This window comes from Barbus barbus (genome assembly GCF_936440315.1).
Source record: "Barbus barbus genome assembly, chromosome: 15".
In the NCBI taxonomy this organism is placed as follows: domain Eukaryota; kingdom Metazoa; phylum Chordata; class Actinopteri; order Cypriniformes; family Cyprinidae; genus Barbus; species Barbus barbus.
Genome location: NC_136743.1, coordinates 31,888,533 through 31,902,037, shown reverse-complemented (window position 1 = coordinate 31,902,037; position 13,505 = coordinate 31,888,533). Strand labels below are relative to the sequence as shown.

Sequence of the window (13,505 nt, the reverse complement as noted above, 5' to 3'; positions counted from 1 at the left end):
AGGAGGCGCGTGAGGATCTTCAGGGGGAGCTTCAGCTCAGGTGAGGAGGAGGAGGAGGAGGAGAAGGAGGATGCTGAAGGAGTTTCATTCATGTGTCAGCGGCACCTCGAGCAGCTCTCCGCGCATCTCTCTCACACCAGCAGCTGTAACTCCACACTTCACTCCAGGCATGGCTAACGCAGGGCTGCAGCTCCTCGGCTACACTTTGGCTTTTCTGGGTCTCCTGGGTCTCGTCGCATCCACGGCCATGGCCGAGTGGAAGATGTCCTCATACACCGGAGACAACATCATCACCGCGCAGGCCATGTATGAGGGGCTCTGGCGCTCCTGTGTGTATCAGAGCACCGGACAGATGCAGTGCAAAGTCTATGACTCCTTACTGCAGCTGCCAGGTACGAGTGTGTGTGTGTGTGTGTGTGTGTGACCCGCTTCTTGTCCAGACAAGTCAGTCGAATTCTTCAGCAGATGTTTAGTACGATTACGGAAAAATCTCAGGATGTAAGACTTAAAAGTTAAGTTGGAACTGTATTTGTGTAACAAAATGTGAATACAAAAAAATATGTTTCTATCCCTCAGACACAGAAACAGAAAATATTTACGCACTTTTCAGAGTCAAACAATATGTTTACTGGAATGATTGAAATATTAAACTACATAAATCAGGTTGTATCAGTTATTAGAGTTAACTAAAACTAAAACCATTAAAAATAATAATATTTTCATTACTGAAATAAAATATAAAAACTTACTTCATTTTAGCTATGTCACGGTTTAGTTTCTGTCTAGTTTCCCTTTTGCCCATATTTGGTTTTTCCTGTCATTAGTTAAGTATCAATCATTCTCATCACCTGTGTTGAATTAATTATCTTGTTTGTTCCTTTGTCCTGATCCCTTTAAAAGTCCTCAGTTCTCCTCATGTCTTTGTCTCGTCTTAAAGTTATGTTAACGTTGTTTAAAGATTGTTTTCTTGTATCCTGAAATTCTTATTTTATTAAAGATTCTATTTTCGACTCACCCGCGAGTTCCTGCATTCCTTCGTGGAGCAAACCATAACAGAAGACGAAACTGAACAGAAGATGAGGAGGCGGCTAATTTTAGTTCCCCGCAAGGGAGGTTCGGGGATGTTCCGCGAGGTTCCTCCGCTCGCGGAGATGATGATGCCGCCCCCCGCGACTATGATGTTTCCGCCCACGGCGAAGATGGTTCCGCCGCCCACAGCGATTATGATTCCATCAGCGGCGATGATGGTGCCGCCGTACGAGGCGATGATGATTCCGCCCAGCTCTCCTGCGTCTCCGCTGGTTCCGCCCAGCTCTCCTGCGTCTCCGCTGGTTCCGCCCAGCTCTCCTGCGTCTCCGCTGGTTCCGCCCAGCTCTCCTGCGTCTCCGCTGGTTCCGTCCAGCTCTCCTGCGTCCCCGCTGGTCCCGTACGGATCCGCGCTGCCAGAGTACCCCCGAGAAGTCGCACTTCCATAGCACCCCCGAGAATTCGCGCTGTCAGAGCGCCGCCGAGAGTCCGCGCTGCAAGAGCGCTCTCCTGCGTCTCCGCTGGTCCCGTCCAGCTCTCCTGCGTCTCCGCTGGTCCCGTCCAGCTCCGCGCCTCCCGAGCACCCTCAAGTATCCGCGCTGCAAGAGCGCTCTCCTGCGTCTCCGCTGGTCCCGTCCAGCTCTCCTGCGTCTCCGCTGGTCCCGTCCAGCTCCGCGCCTCCCGAGCACCCTCAAGTATCCGCGCTGCAAGAGCGCCCCCAAATGTCCGCGCTGCAAGAGCGCCCCCAAATGTCCGCGCTGCAAGAGCACCCTCAAGTATCCGCACTGCAAGAGCGCTCTCCTGCGTCTCCGCTGGTCCCGTCCAGCTCTCCTGCGTCTCCGCTGGTCCCGTCCAGCTCCGCGCCTCCCGAGCACCCTCAAGTATCCGCGCTGCAAGAGCGCTCTCCTGCGTCTCCGCTGGTCCCGTCCAGCTCTCCTGCGTCTCCGCTGGTCCCGTCCAGCTCCGCGCCTCCCGAGCACCCTCAAGTATCCGCACTGCAAGAGCGCCCCCAAATGTCCGCGCTGCAAGAGCGCCCCCAAATGTCCGCGCTGCAAGAGCACCCTCAAGTATCCGCACTGCAAGAGCGCCCTCAAGTATCCGCGCTGCAAGAGCGCCCCCAAATGTCCATTCCTCCCGAGCGCTCCACAGAGCCCGCTTCTCCTCAATTGTTCTCTAGAGGGAATTTCCCCCAGAAATTTTTTTGGGGGGGGCTATATACCCCTGGCCTGCGTGGCCGGGCCGAAGCCAAAGGCCACGGAGCTCCCTGTGCTATCTCGGCCAACCCAAAAAATAGTCCCTCCAGGGCCTCCTGATCCGCCATGGCCTCCCGTGTCTCCTGATCCGCCATGGCTTCCCGTGTCTCCTGATCCGCCATGGCCTCCCGTGTCTCCTGATCCGCCATGGCCTCCCGTGTCTCCTGATCCACCATGGTCTCCCGTGTCTCCTGATCCGCCATGGTCTCCCAAGGCCCCTGATCCGCCCTGGAGGCTTCCCTGGTCTCCTCCCTGTCCTGGCCCGGCTCCAGCCTCCAGAGCGCCCGCCCCCCCGCCCATTATGTGTATGTTATGGTGCGGGACGCACCTTCCGGGAGGGGGGCGATATCTGTTACGGTTTAGTTTCTGTCTAGTTTCCCTTTTGCCCATATTTGTTTTTTCCTGTCATTAGTTAAGTATCAATCATTCTCATCACCTGTGTTGAATTAATTATCTTGTTTGTTCCTTTGTCCTGATCCCTTTAGAAGTCCTCAGTTCTCCTCATGTCTTTGTCTCATCTTAAAGTTATGTTAACGTTGTTTAAAGATTGTTTTCTTGTATCCTGAAATTCTTATTTTATTAAAGATTCTATTTTCGACTCACCTGCGAGTTCCTGCATTCCTTCGTGGAGCAAACCATAACAAGCTAATTGTTAATACAAAATTTCTCATTTAGTTTTATGTCAATGTTCTAAAATCACTAAAAAAGAAAACTGAAAATAAAAAATGACAAAAACACACAACAAAATTACTAAAACTTTAACTAAAAAAAGTAACTAAATCTTAAGAACTATCTATAATAGTGTCTCAATAATAAAACAACATTGATACAAATAGACAATACAGAAGGTAAGTAAACATAGTTAAAAAAGGATTTTTAAAGAAAATTAATAGTATAGAATATGATTACGATGTATCAGTTTTTAATATTTTTTGTATGGTTTTTGATGAAAATAACACATTAAAACAAAAATGTTCACTTTAGAGAAATAGTGAACACATTTATAAATGTATCATATTTATAGAATGGGTAAATATGAACCTCTTTGCATTTCTTTCGTTACAAAATGTCACATTTCTAATGAACAACTCAATAAATCAAAGTCACATGATCAGTGTTTACATGAACAAACAAGGTTTACTCATATATGCTTACTTTTTTAAGCAGTGCATTTTTTGAGCCCTAACATTATTTTATTGGCGATAGATGTTATTTACATTAAGTGCAAATAGCAATAGATGCAATATGATGTTGTAATGTTGTTACATTGCTATGTTAAGGTATGTTATGTCTTGCGACGTGATGTGATGTGATGTGTTGCGATGTGTTGTCTTGCGATGTGATGTGTTGTGTTGTGATGTGTTGTGTTGTGTGTTGTTGTCAAGTGATGTGTTGTGATGTGTGTTGTGATGTGTGATGTGGTGTGTTGTGTTGTGATGTGATGTGTGTTGTTGTCATGTGATGTGTTGTGATGTGTTGTGATGTGTGTTGTTGTCAAGTGATGTGTTGTGATGTGTGATGTGGTGTGTGATGTGGTGTGTTGTGTTGTGATGTGATGTGTGTTGTTGTGATGTGATGTGTTGTGATGTGTGTTGTTGTCAAGTGATGTGTTGTGATGTGTGATGTGGTGTGTTGTGTTGTGATGTGATGTGTGTTGTTGTCGTGATGTGTTGTGATGTGTGTTGTTGTCAAGTGATGTGTTGTGATGTGTGTTGTGATGTGTGATGTGGTGTGTTGTGTTGTGATGTGATGTGTGTTGTTGTGATGTGATGTGTTGTGATGTGTGTTGTGATGTGTGATGTGGTGTGTTGTGTTGTGATGTGATGTGTGTTGTTGTCAAGTGATGTGTTGTGATGTGTGTTGTGATGTGTGATGTGGTGTGTTGTGTTGTGATGTGATGTGTTGTGATGTGATGTGATATGTTGTGATGTGATGTGTGTTTTGTTGTCATGTAATATGATGTGATGTGTTGTGATGTGTTGTGATGTGTTGTGACGGGTGTCGTGACGTGTGATGTGTTGTGATGTGTTGTGATGTGTGTTGTTGTCATGTGATGTGTTGTGTTATGATGTGATGTGATGTGATATGTTGTGTTGTGTTGTGATGTGATGTGTTGTGATGTGTTGTGATGTGTGTGTTGTTGTCATGTAATGTGTTGTGATGTGATGTGATGTGATGTGTTGTGTTGTGTTGTGATGTGTTGTGATGTGACGTGATGTGTGTGTTATTGTCATGTAATGTGTTGTGTTGTGATATTTTGTGTTGTGATCTGATGTGTTGTGATATGTTTTGATGTGACGTGATGTGTGTGTTGTTGTGATGTAATATGATGTGATGTGTTGTGTTGTGATGTGTTGAGATGTGTGGTGTGGTGTGTGATGTGTTGTGATGTGATGTGTTGTGTTGTGTTGTGTTGTGATGTGTTGAGACGTGTGGTGTGTGATGTGTTGTGATGTGTGTTGTTGTCATGTGATGTGTTGTGTTATGATGTGATGTGATGTGATATGTTGTGTTGTGTTGTGATGTGATGTGTTGTGATGTGTTGTGATGTGTGTGTTGTTGTCATGTAATGTGTTGTGATGTGATGTGATGTGTTGTTATGTGTTGTGATGTGTTGTGATATGTTGTGATGTGACGTGATGTGTGTGTTGTTGTCATGTAATGTGTTGTTTTGTGTTGTGATGTGATGTGTTGTGTTGTGTTGTGATGTGTTGTGATGTGACGTGATGTGTGTGTTATTGTCATGTAATGTGTTGTGTTGTGATATTTTGTGTTGTGATCTGATGTGTTGTGATATGTTTTGATGTGACGTGATGTGTGTGTTGTTGTGATGTAATATGATGTGATGTGTTGTGTTGTGATGTGTTGAGATGTGTGGTGTGGTGTGTGATGTGTTGTGATGTGATGTGTTGTGTTGTGTTGTGTTGTGATGTGTTGAGACGTGTGGTGTGTGATGTGTTGTGATGTGATGTGATGTGATGTGTTGTGTTGTGTGGTGATGTGTTGTGACGTGTGATGTATTGTGATGTGATATGATGTGTTGTGATGTGTTGTGACGTGTGATGTGTTGTGTTGTGATATGATGTGTTGTGATGTGTTGTGACGTGTGATGTGTTGTGTTGTGTTGTGTTGTGTTGTCATGTGTTGTGATATGATGTGATGTGTTGTGTTGTGATGTGATGTGCGTGTTGTGTTGTGACGTGTGATGTGTTTTGTTGTGATGTGATGTGATATGATGTGTTGTGTTGTGATGTGATGTGATGTGATGTGTTGTGTTGTGATGTGATGTGTGTGTGTTATGTTGTGATGTGTTGTGTTGTGATGTGATGTGTTGTGACGTGTGATGTGTTGTGTTGTGTTGTGATGTGTTGTGATGTGTTGTGTTGTCATGTGTTGTGATATGATGTGATGTGATGTGTTGTGTTGTGATGTGATGCGATGTGTGTGTTATTGTCATGTGTTGTGTTGTGATGTGATGTGATGTGTTGTGTTGTGATGTTTTTTGTTGAGATTTGTTGTGATGTGATGTTATGTTATGTTGTTACGTCTCAGGAGAGGTTCAGGCGGCTCGCGGTTTCATGATCACCTCCATCTTCCTGTGTGGCGTCGGTCTGCTGGTTGCTGCCATCGGCATGAAGTGCACCACCTGCCTTTCTGATGAGAAAGAACAGAAGAACAAAGTGGCTGTGGCTGGAGGCGTTCTCTTTATCATAGCAGATATGTTGCTATTTACTCTCTGTAAAAGCAAACCTAGAGAATCCACTCAATAAAACTGAGGCAACCATTAGCACTTGGTTTGTGTGGGTGGATTTCATCAGATGTATTGAGTAAATATAAACAATTACAAACTATATTAAATTATGCAAGTCTACCTAACATTTGCCAATGCATTACACAACTAATTATTTACTTAAAACTACTTATTAACAGTGGGTAATATGAAGTCTTATTTGTTTAAAATAGATTCTGTATCATACACAGTAAATGTTTGCACTGAAAAAGTAAGAAGTTAAGTATCACTGCACTGAATTCAACACAGCTAATGCTGAATTAAAACCTAAATTCACATACACTCTTAAAAATAAAGGTGTTTAAAAGGTTCTTCACTGTGATGCCATAGACAAACCATTTTTGGTTCCATAAAGAACCATTCAGTCAAAATGCCTACTTTTGTGTTCAAAAGAAGAAAGAAAGTCATACAAGTTTTAAATTTGAGTAAACGATGACAGAATTTTCATTTTTTGGGTGAACTATCACTTTAACGATGTCTGGTAAACAAAGTAATTAAACTATTAAAATAGGGCTGTTCCCGTGCAGCATGTTTATGTCAGATCTCTTCTTATTTCTACAAGGGTTTGCGCTCTTGTTGCCACCAGCTGGTACGGAGAAAACATAAGAAAGAAGTTCTTTGATCCATTTACTCCTACAAATGCAAGGTGAGTGTCAGGAGCTTACTCTTGTAAAACACTGAATGTAGTAAATGTATTATGTGTGCTGTAACCTGTGAGGCTTCATAAATATTGGGTGCTTCTCAGTTTTTATTTGTGCATCCTCGCTTCCTTTCCTCGGTTCCTTTCCTCGTGTCTTAGCTCCACCACCTTAGGATACGAGAGAAGGATGCAAGGAAAGGTAATGAGGATGGAGGAATCAAAGGATGAACATTGGAATATTCTTGACCACTCAAACGTCACTTCAAAGCGTTATCAGCTGCGCTAAAGTGATCTGCCCTTATGTTGTTAAAGTTCGTTATTTAAGGCATTCATAATAAATATTAATAAAGCAAGATGCCCTGTTGAAATACAGGTCCTTTTAAAAAAATTAGCATATTGTGATAAAGTTCATTATTTTCTGTAATGTACTGATAAACATTAGACTTTCATATATTTTAGATTCATTACAACACAACTGAAGTCGTTCAAGCCTTTTATTGTTTTAATATTGATGATTTTGGCATACAGCTCATGAAAACCCAAAATTCCTATCTCAAAAAATTAGCATATCATGAAAATCATGTAAAATATATGAAAGTCTAATGTTTATCAGTACATTACAGAAAATAATGAACTTTATCACAATATGCTAATTTTTTAAAAAGGACCTGTATTTAAACTGCAAAGGTAAAATATAAATGTAAATTATTGTGACAGATGTAAAGGGGGAGGAAAATGTATATGTGCATCATGTTTAGTAGATAAAACACTTCCACAAAGGATACACCTGTGTATCCTCGCTCATGACTCCTCAGGAAGCCTCCTCGATCCTCGCCTCCTCGCGGTGCAATTAGAGAACTGAGATGTCCTGCAAGATGGCTGAGCTCGACCGGTTTGCAGGTCATAGGATGGAGGACGGAGGAGCGAGGAAATGAGGAGGGATATTGAGAAGCACCCATATACATCTAACATCTTCATTCTTAATTGTTCAATAATACATGACTTTACTAATGCATTATTATATGTTTTTGATGTAGTAATGTCTTGAAAATTGGTGTCTTTTATCATTGTTTTATCAAGTTCCTCTCATGTTGTGTGGTTTAATGCTGTGGTGAGGTGGATGTTGTGAGCTGATGTTGGTCGTGTGCACAGATATGAGTTCGGGAAGGCTCTGTATGTGGGCTGGGGTGCGTCGGCTCTGACCCTCATCGGTGGGATCATGCTCTGCTGTAACTGTGCGAGTAAACCGGCTGGGAAATCCTACCCGCCTCCCCGCACCACAGGACGACCAGGAACCGACCACGTGTGAATCCAGTCACAAACAGCTCATGAACACAACAGCATCTCGATGGGCCAAGCAGCTTTGGCTTCCTTGATTTATGAATTATTTTATGACCAAAATTTCTCATGTGGTTTCAGAGGACTTGATCAGCTCTATCAATGTGTTTCTTTGTCAATATTCAATAAAACATGTTTTGATAAATACACTTTTTGCACGGATTTTATTGAAAAATTCATTATACAGTAATAACTCTTGGCTTAAAGCTGAAGTGTGACTGGTTTCCTGAGCACGCCCCCAGTCTGCCATTGGTTGGTCACACTGATAGCTCCGCCCCAAACTCAAATCATTGCTTGAGTCATATGATTCCATTCAAAATTGTGAATTGAACTTTTTGAAAAATTGGAATATCACATAAAACATTTGCAAATAAAGCACAGTTTCCATTCCATGTGTTCAAGAGAATAAAATAATCACTTACAGTGCAAAGTATCAGTAATAATAAAAAGGCTTTTTTTATGCCCTACATAATAAACGAAGAAAGGGAAAAAAACAACCGCTGTCATGTTTTCTTGTGTTTGGATGCCTGATGTATGAACACGTGTGTAATTACACCAAATAATTTGAATGACAAACTTTGGCTCAGGCGTGTCAGAATTATTAATAAATGACAGCATCTGAGATGGTGTGTGATGAGATTTATTTGCTGGTAAGTCTAGTTATTCAATCATATAATCTGTAGAGACACGTCACGTGAGTTTTTTGTTGTGCATCCAGGAATTTATTTGGTAAATCCATAGTAAAAAAAAAAAAAAAAAAATCATACACCTCAGTTGCACATTTTAAAATGTGATGTGTTTACAGCATTTTTTTAAGCATATCCCCAAATTTACATAAAAAATATGTGGATGGAAACACAGCTTGTGTGACAGTGTTGAGCTGATCTTAATGAGCAAAGATACTGAGATTTGACAGAGTTCAAATGACTCTGAACACCAAACTGAGACAGAAGAAATGATCTGAACATCCAAAACAACTACATCAGTTTGAATCAATATTTTCACTTGCTATCAACAAATATGACATAAACATGATGATACTGGAACTGGAATGTTAGTGTGTTTGGTTGATAAAGACTGGTTCTCATACAGTAGTGTGTGCTTGACTCGGAGCTGTTTGTTCTCTGTCGTGTGTGTGTTTGGACACGCTCCGGGTTGAACCTGCGCAGACCTGCACCACATACCTCACACATTATCCATCAGAGTTATGATGGAAATATGTTCTCCATCATCTCTTCATGGATGTGCTCATAACTCCAGACTGAAGACATTGAGCTGTGATGGAGAAACAGACGTGACTCATGACTGCTTATAATCTCAGCAAACACATTATTAAACACGCATCAGAACACAGCATCAACACAGACAGAAATTGTACGTCTGTTTGTGAATGTTTGTCTATAGGTGTGATTAATGTGTTTGATGGCATTAGATCACACTCCTCTGACGGCTCATAATAATGTGAGTTCAGACACATTGATGTGATTGAGACTCTGATCTGTCCATTATATTGAGAAGACTCTGATTTAGTCAGAACCAAATCTGAATCTGCTCACCCCAGTGAAGTTTCTGACATTCATCCAAATGAAACGTGTGACATCTAACATTCATATGGTGATCTGATCATAGTAGTGTCTGTATTTTGTCTTTGCTTTTGCCAGTGTTTTCATGATGGACTAGATCAGGTTTCTCACACTGACTTTCACAAACCCCTGGTGGCTGGTGAGGGAACTGCAGGGGTTTGTGAGTTAAAAGCTATTACAGTGTTTCTTGATTGATAAAACACTATAACCAGGCTTATGAACTAAAAGTTCTAAACCATAACGCCATTTTTGAAAAAGCACACCCATTTCCCTAAACTATAAACACTATTCTCCTGCTTTGACACACGAGTCAGATTTGGTGAACTGTTACTGCAAAACTCTACACACAAATCCTTCATCTCTCAGTGCTTACACCATCTGCTCATTTAGACAGCACTAGCATTCAATATTGTTCTGCACAGTTTGAGCTCAATTAACAAAATTACTCAAGAGGAAGGAGTCAAAATGTATCACACACCAATCAGAACCTTCGATGAATGAAGGGCTAAAGTCAGCTAATAGTGTTTCTCAGAGGCTTTGGTGCTAAACTACTTGTTCAACCTCCACATCATCATCTAGTCACTTCTGCACATCATAAAAAGTTCCTCATTCTTTTGAAGAAGTTGTGATTGCTTTGGTACATTCATGCAGCTGATTATGTTCATTTGTTTGTGGTTTCCTACATCAACAGTTGCTAATATCATGTTGCTCAAGATGTATTATATAGTTCTCTGTGCTATAGTCTTACCTCTCTGTTTTAGTATGGTTTCTGTTTTGGTTTTCAAAACTAATGTGAGACCAGTGAGGTGCTAATTCGGCGAGAGAAGGTGTCAATAAAAGGTCCGTACACCATACTAATCAAGAAATTACAACTGTTTATTGTTGGTACACACAGCTGATATCAATAATAATGATAATGATCATAGGCAAATGCATAAAATAGTGATAATCAAAAATAAACACATGAAAGAAGGATAATCATAAACCAGTGCATAATATATGAATGATCATGAGTAAATGGATAAAAGATAATATTCGTGAATGAATAATACACTAACTTGAGCATACACTAAAACCCCAAGCAAAATATTATAACTAATATACAACCTCAGAGCTGTGCCATCATCTTCACTCTTCAGACGACTGAGGAGCCCGTTTCAGTCACAGAAGACCAACACCTGTCCAAGAAATGCCAGGCGACGTACACTTATCCCACGGCTGAGCGTCCACTGTTTCTGAAAGAAACCCCATGTTTTATACTTCAAAATTAGGTGCAGGTTAAGAACAACCCTCCAAGTGAGAGAGAAAGCAAGTTGGCCAGACTCGCTCTTCCTCCTAATGGGGTGCACTCATTTTAGTTACCAAAAGATGAACCATTACTCAGCAACATCTCTGAGGTTTCGCAATAAGTGTATTGTGCCAGAATCCTGCACCTGAATGATCAAACAACAACAGTTTCCAACCTTATCATGAAGGCCAATGTAACCTCTCTCTCGTGCTTTCTCAGGAGATTGTGATGTTGTTTTGCACGAGGTGCAGCCTTGTCCCTAGCATTTCATTCTCTAAATGTTCATCCGTTGAGCGTACCACAAAAAACAACCCATCTCTTACCCCTCAAAACATCCAGTCATTAGTTCATCGTATAAGTCATTAAATGCAAAATGATTGATCTAGTTGTCATATTTTCTACACATTTCTATTAGACTTTATATAAATTTGGCATGAATTGTTCAAGTGAATCTTGACTTTCACTAATGAAGAGAATATAGATCAACCAATGAAAAACCAGTTCTCTGAAATAGCTCAAAGGTGCATCTCATCATCCTTCAGTTGGAAAACATATATAGACAGAGAACAACACAAGAGTTACAAATTCTGACAGTGGACTTTCTCATTTTTATTTTTGCCTTTGTTTTCATTTAACAATGATGTTGTAATGTGTTTTTTGTTGTTGTTGTGTTTTTTTTTATCAGACATCTAGTAAAAGTGTAACTGTGAATCCTGTCCAGTCTTTTTCAATCAATATCCCACATACAGTAACGTGTACATTTATACTTTTGAAATGGATCTATGGCATACATAAGAAGTGCAGGCTTCTGGATTTCAGTACAGTAAATGTCATCCAAACCGATGCCATAGTTTACATAGTAAACAATTCCTAATTAATATCATTAACATTTAAACAGCGCTAAGATCCAGTAGCACTAATAAAGAGATACAACCATGATCAGATGATAGAAGCAGGTCATTTGTAACTCTAATGAGAGCAGTCTCAGTACTATGATACGGTCTAAATCCTGACTGGAATTCCTCACAGATACCATTCCCTTCCAGGAACTTCGAGCTGCGTCGAAACGCATATGGGAACGCCTTCAGCGTGACCAGGCTCTGAATATGATGTGTAATCAGTCAAACAAGGGCGAGGCGTCACGGGCGGGGTGACGTCACGACCAGTAAGCATATAAGCACGTGCGGTGGAGCCGGCTTCAGTTTTTTGTCATTCAGCGAAGCGCTCTGTGTGTGTCAGTCTTATTTACTGTTGTTTGTCCTAGTTTTAAGTGGAAAGCATTCAGTATCATGCCAAAGCCAAGGGCAAGCTCAGGGGTGAAGCTTTCAGACCACGTTTTGAGTCGTGTGTGCATCCTTGCCCTCGCTATATCACGAGCGAGGACACACACGATTTGTGCGTGGTCTGCCTGGGTACGGAGCACGCAGAATCGGTCTCCGCACCCGGAGGGCTCTCTTCGAGAAGGGAGCCTTCGCGAGCTCCCCACGTGGTGCCGGTCCCGCTGCTGCCGAGGCAGAGCGGCGGCTGCACTCGTGGGGCTCGCAGGCTGATCTGGCTGGCGAGTGTGAGACGGGCATGTCCTTATCTCCTCCCGTATCCGCCAGATCTGGCGCCCCGTCTCTCGGTGTGGAAGCTGTCTCTTCCCCCGAGACGAGGGCTCAATGCTTCGTCTCTCTTCCTCTGAGGAGGTTGATGTGACGAGCGTTCACGAGGTTTCGCCGCCTCTGTCACCCCAATATGATATAACTATGAGCTTTGTAAGCTGCAGTGTTTGCACAAGCATAAAATGAATAAAGCCGGTCCCGCTTCTGCCTTTAAATCAGAGAGAAAAAAGGCAGAGCGGCGGCTGCGCTCGCGGGGCTTGCAGAGAGAAAAAAAAAAAAAAAGAGAGAAAAAGGCTGATCTGGCTGGCGAGAGTCAGACGGGCATGTCCCTATCTCCTCCCGCGCCTGATCTGGCGCCCCGTCTCTCGGTGTGGAAGCTGTCTCTTCCCCCGAGACGAGGGCTCAATGCTTCGTCTCTCTTCCTCCGAGGAGGTTGATGTGACGAGTGTTGACGAGGTTTCGCCGCCTCTCTCGCCCCAGAGAGCTACTTCTACACAGGAGCCTTCCGTTTTCCCCGATCTCCTCACCGAGGTGTCGAGATCGCGGGTGAAATCTTTTCGTCCCGGCCATTCGTTCCCGCGGGAAATGCCGCGGGTTGAACAGACGCTTGCGAGCTATCTGTCTCCCTCTACGGCATCGCCTTTGAAGGCTCCTGCTCTGCTTATAACATCTTTGGTGGGCAGAGGGTATGTGCGCTCTCTAAACTCAGGTGGCTGCTGGGCGGGCGCAGCCTCCTCCGCATACCAGCTCCTCGCGCAAAAGGTCCTGACGGGCGAGCCCCAGGACCGCGGAGGGCGAACCCTACTGGGGTGGAGTGGCTTGCACTGCGGCACTCGGTGACCACTTCACCTCGGTGCCCTCCAGGGACTTGTCTGCTGACCCTGCCGCTGTTCCAGGGCACAGCCGGTCCCAGCGAGTATATTTCTCAGGTTTGTCCGCCCGGCAGCGCGGAGCCGAGAAACTCGCCTCAGCCGCCAGATTAC

At 43.1% G+C, this 13,505-nt stretch overlaps 1 protein-coding gene across 1 annotated transcript; it reads left to right on the top strand.

The window, feature by feature from the left end:
• The first annotated feature begins 21 nt into the window (after nucleotides 1–21).
• On the top strand, nucleotides 22–8,196 carry LOC306881202 (claudin-1-like). Its single transcript, XM_079435154.1, has 4 exons — nucleotides 22–392; nucleotides 5,832–6,000; nucleotides 6,632–6,715; nucleotides 7,862–8,196. The coding sequence occupies exons 1-4, from the start codon at nucleotides 71–73 to the stop codon at nucleotides 8,016–8,018; spliced, it is 732 nt and encodes a 243-aa protein (XP_079291280.1). The 5' UTR covers nucleotides 22–70; the 3' UTR covers nucleotides 8,019–8,196.
• Nucleotides 8,197–13,505: the final 5,309 nt, after the last annotated feature.

Coding starts and splice junctions, on each gene's coding strand:
- LOC306881202 (XM_079435154.1), top strand. CDS start 71: ATGCTGAAGGAGTTTCATTCATGTGTCAGCGGCACCTCGAGCAGCTCT. Junction 6,001..6,631: donor CTCTTTATCATAGCAGATAT/GTTGCTATTTAC, acceptor TATTTCTACAAG/GGTTTGCGCTCTTGTTGCCA. Junction 6,716..7,861: donor TTTACTCCTACAAATGCAAG/GTGAGTGTCAGG, acceptor TCGTGTGCACAG/ATATGAGTTCGGGAAGGCTC.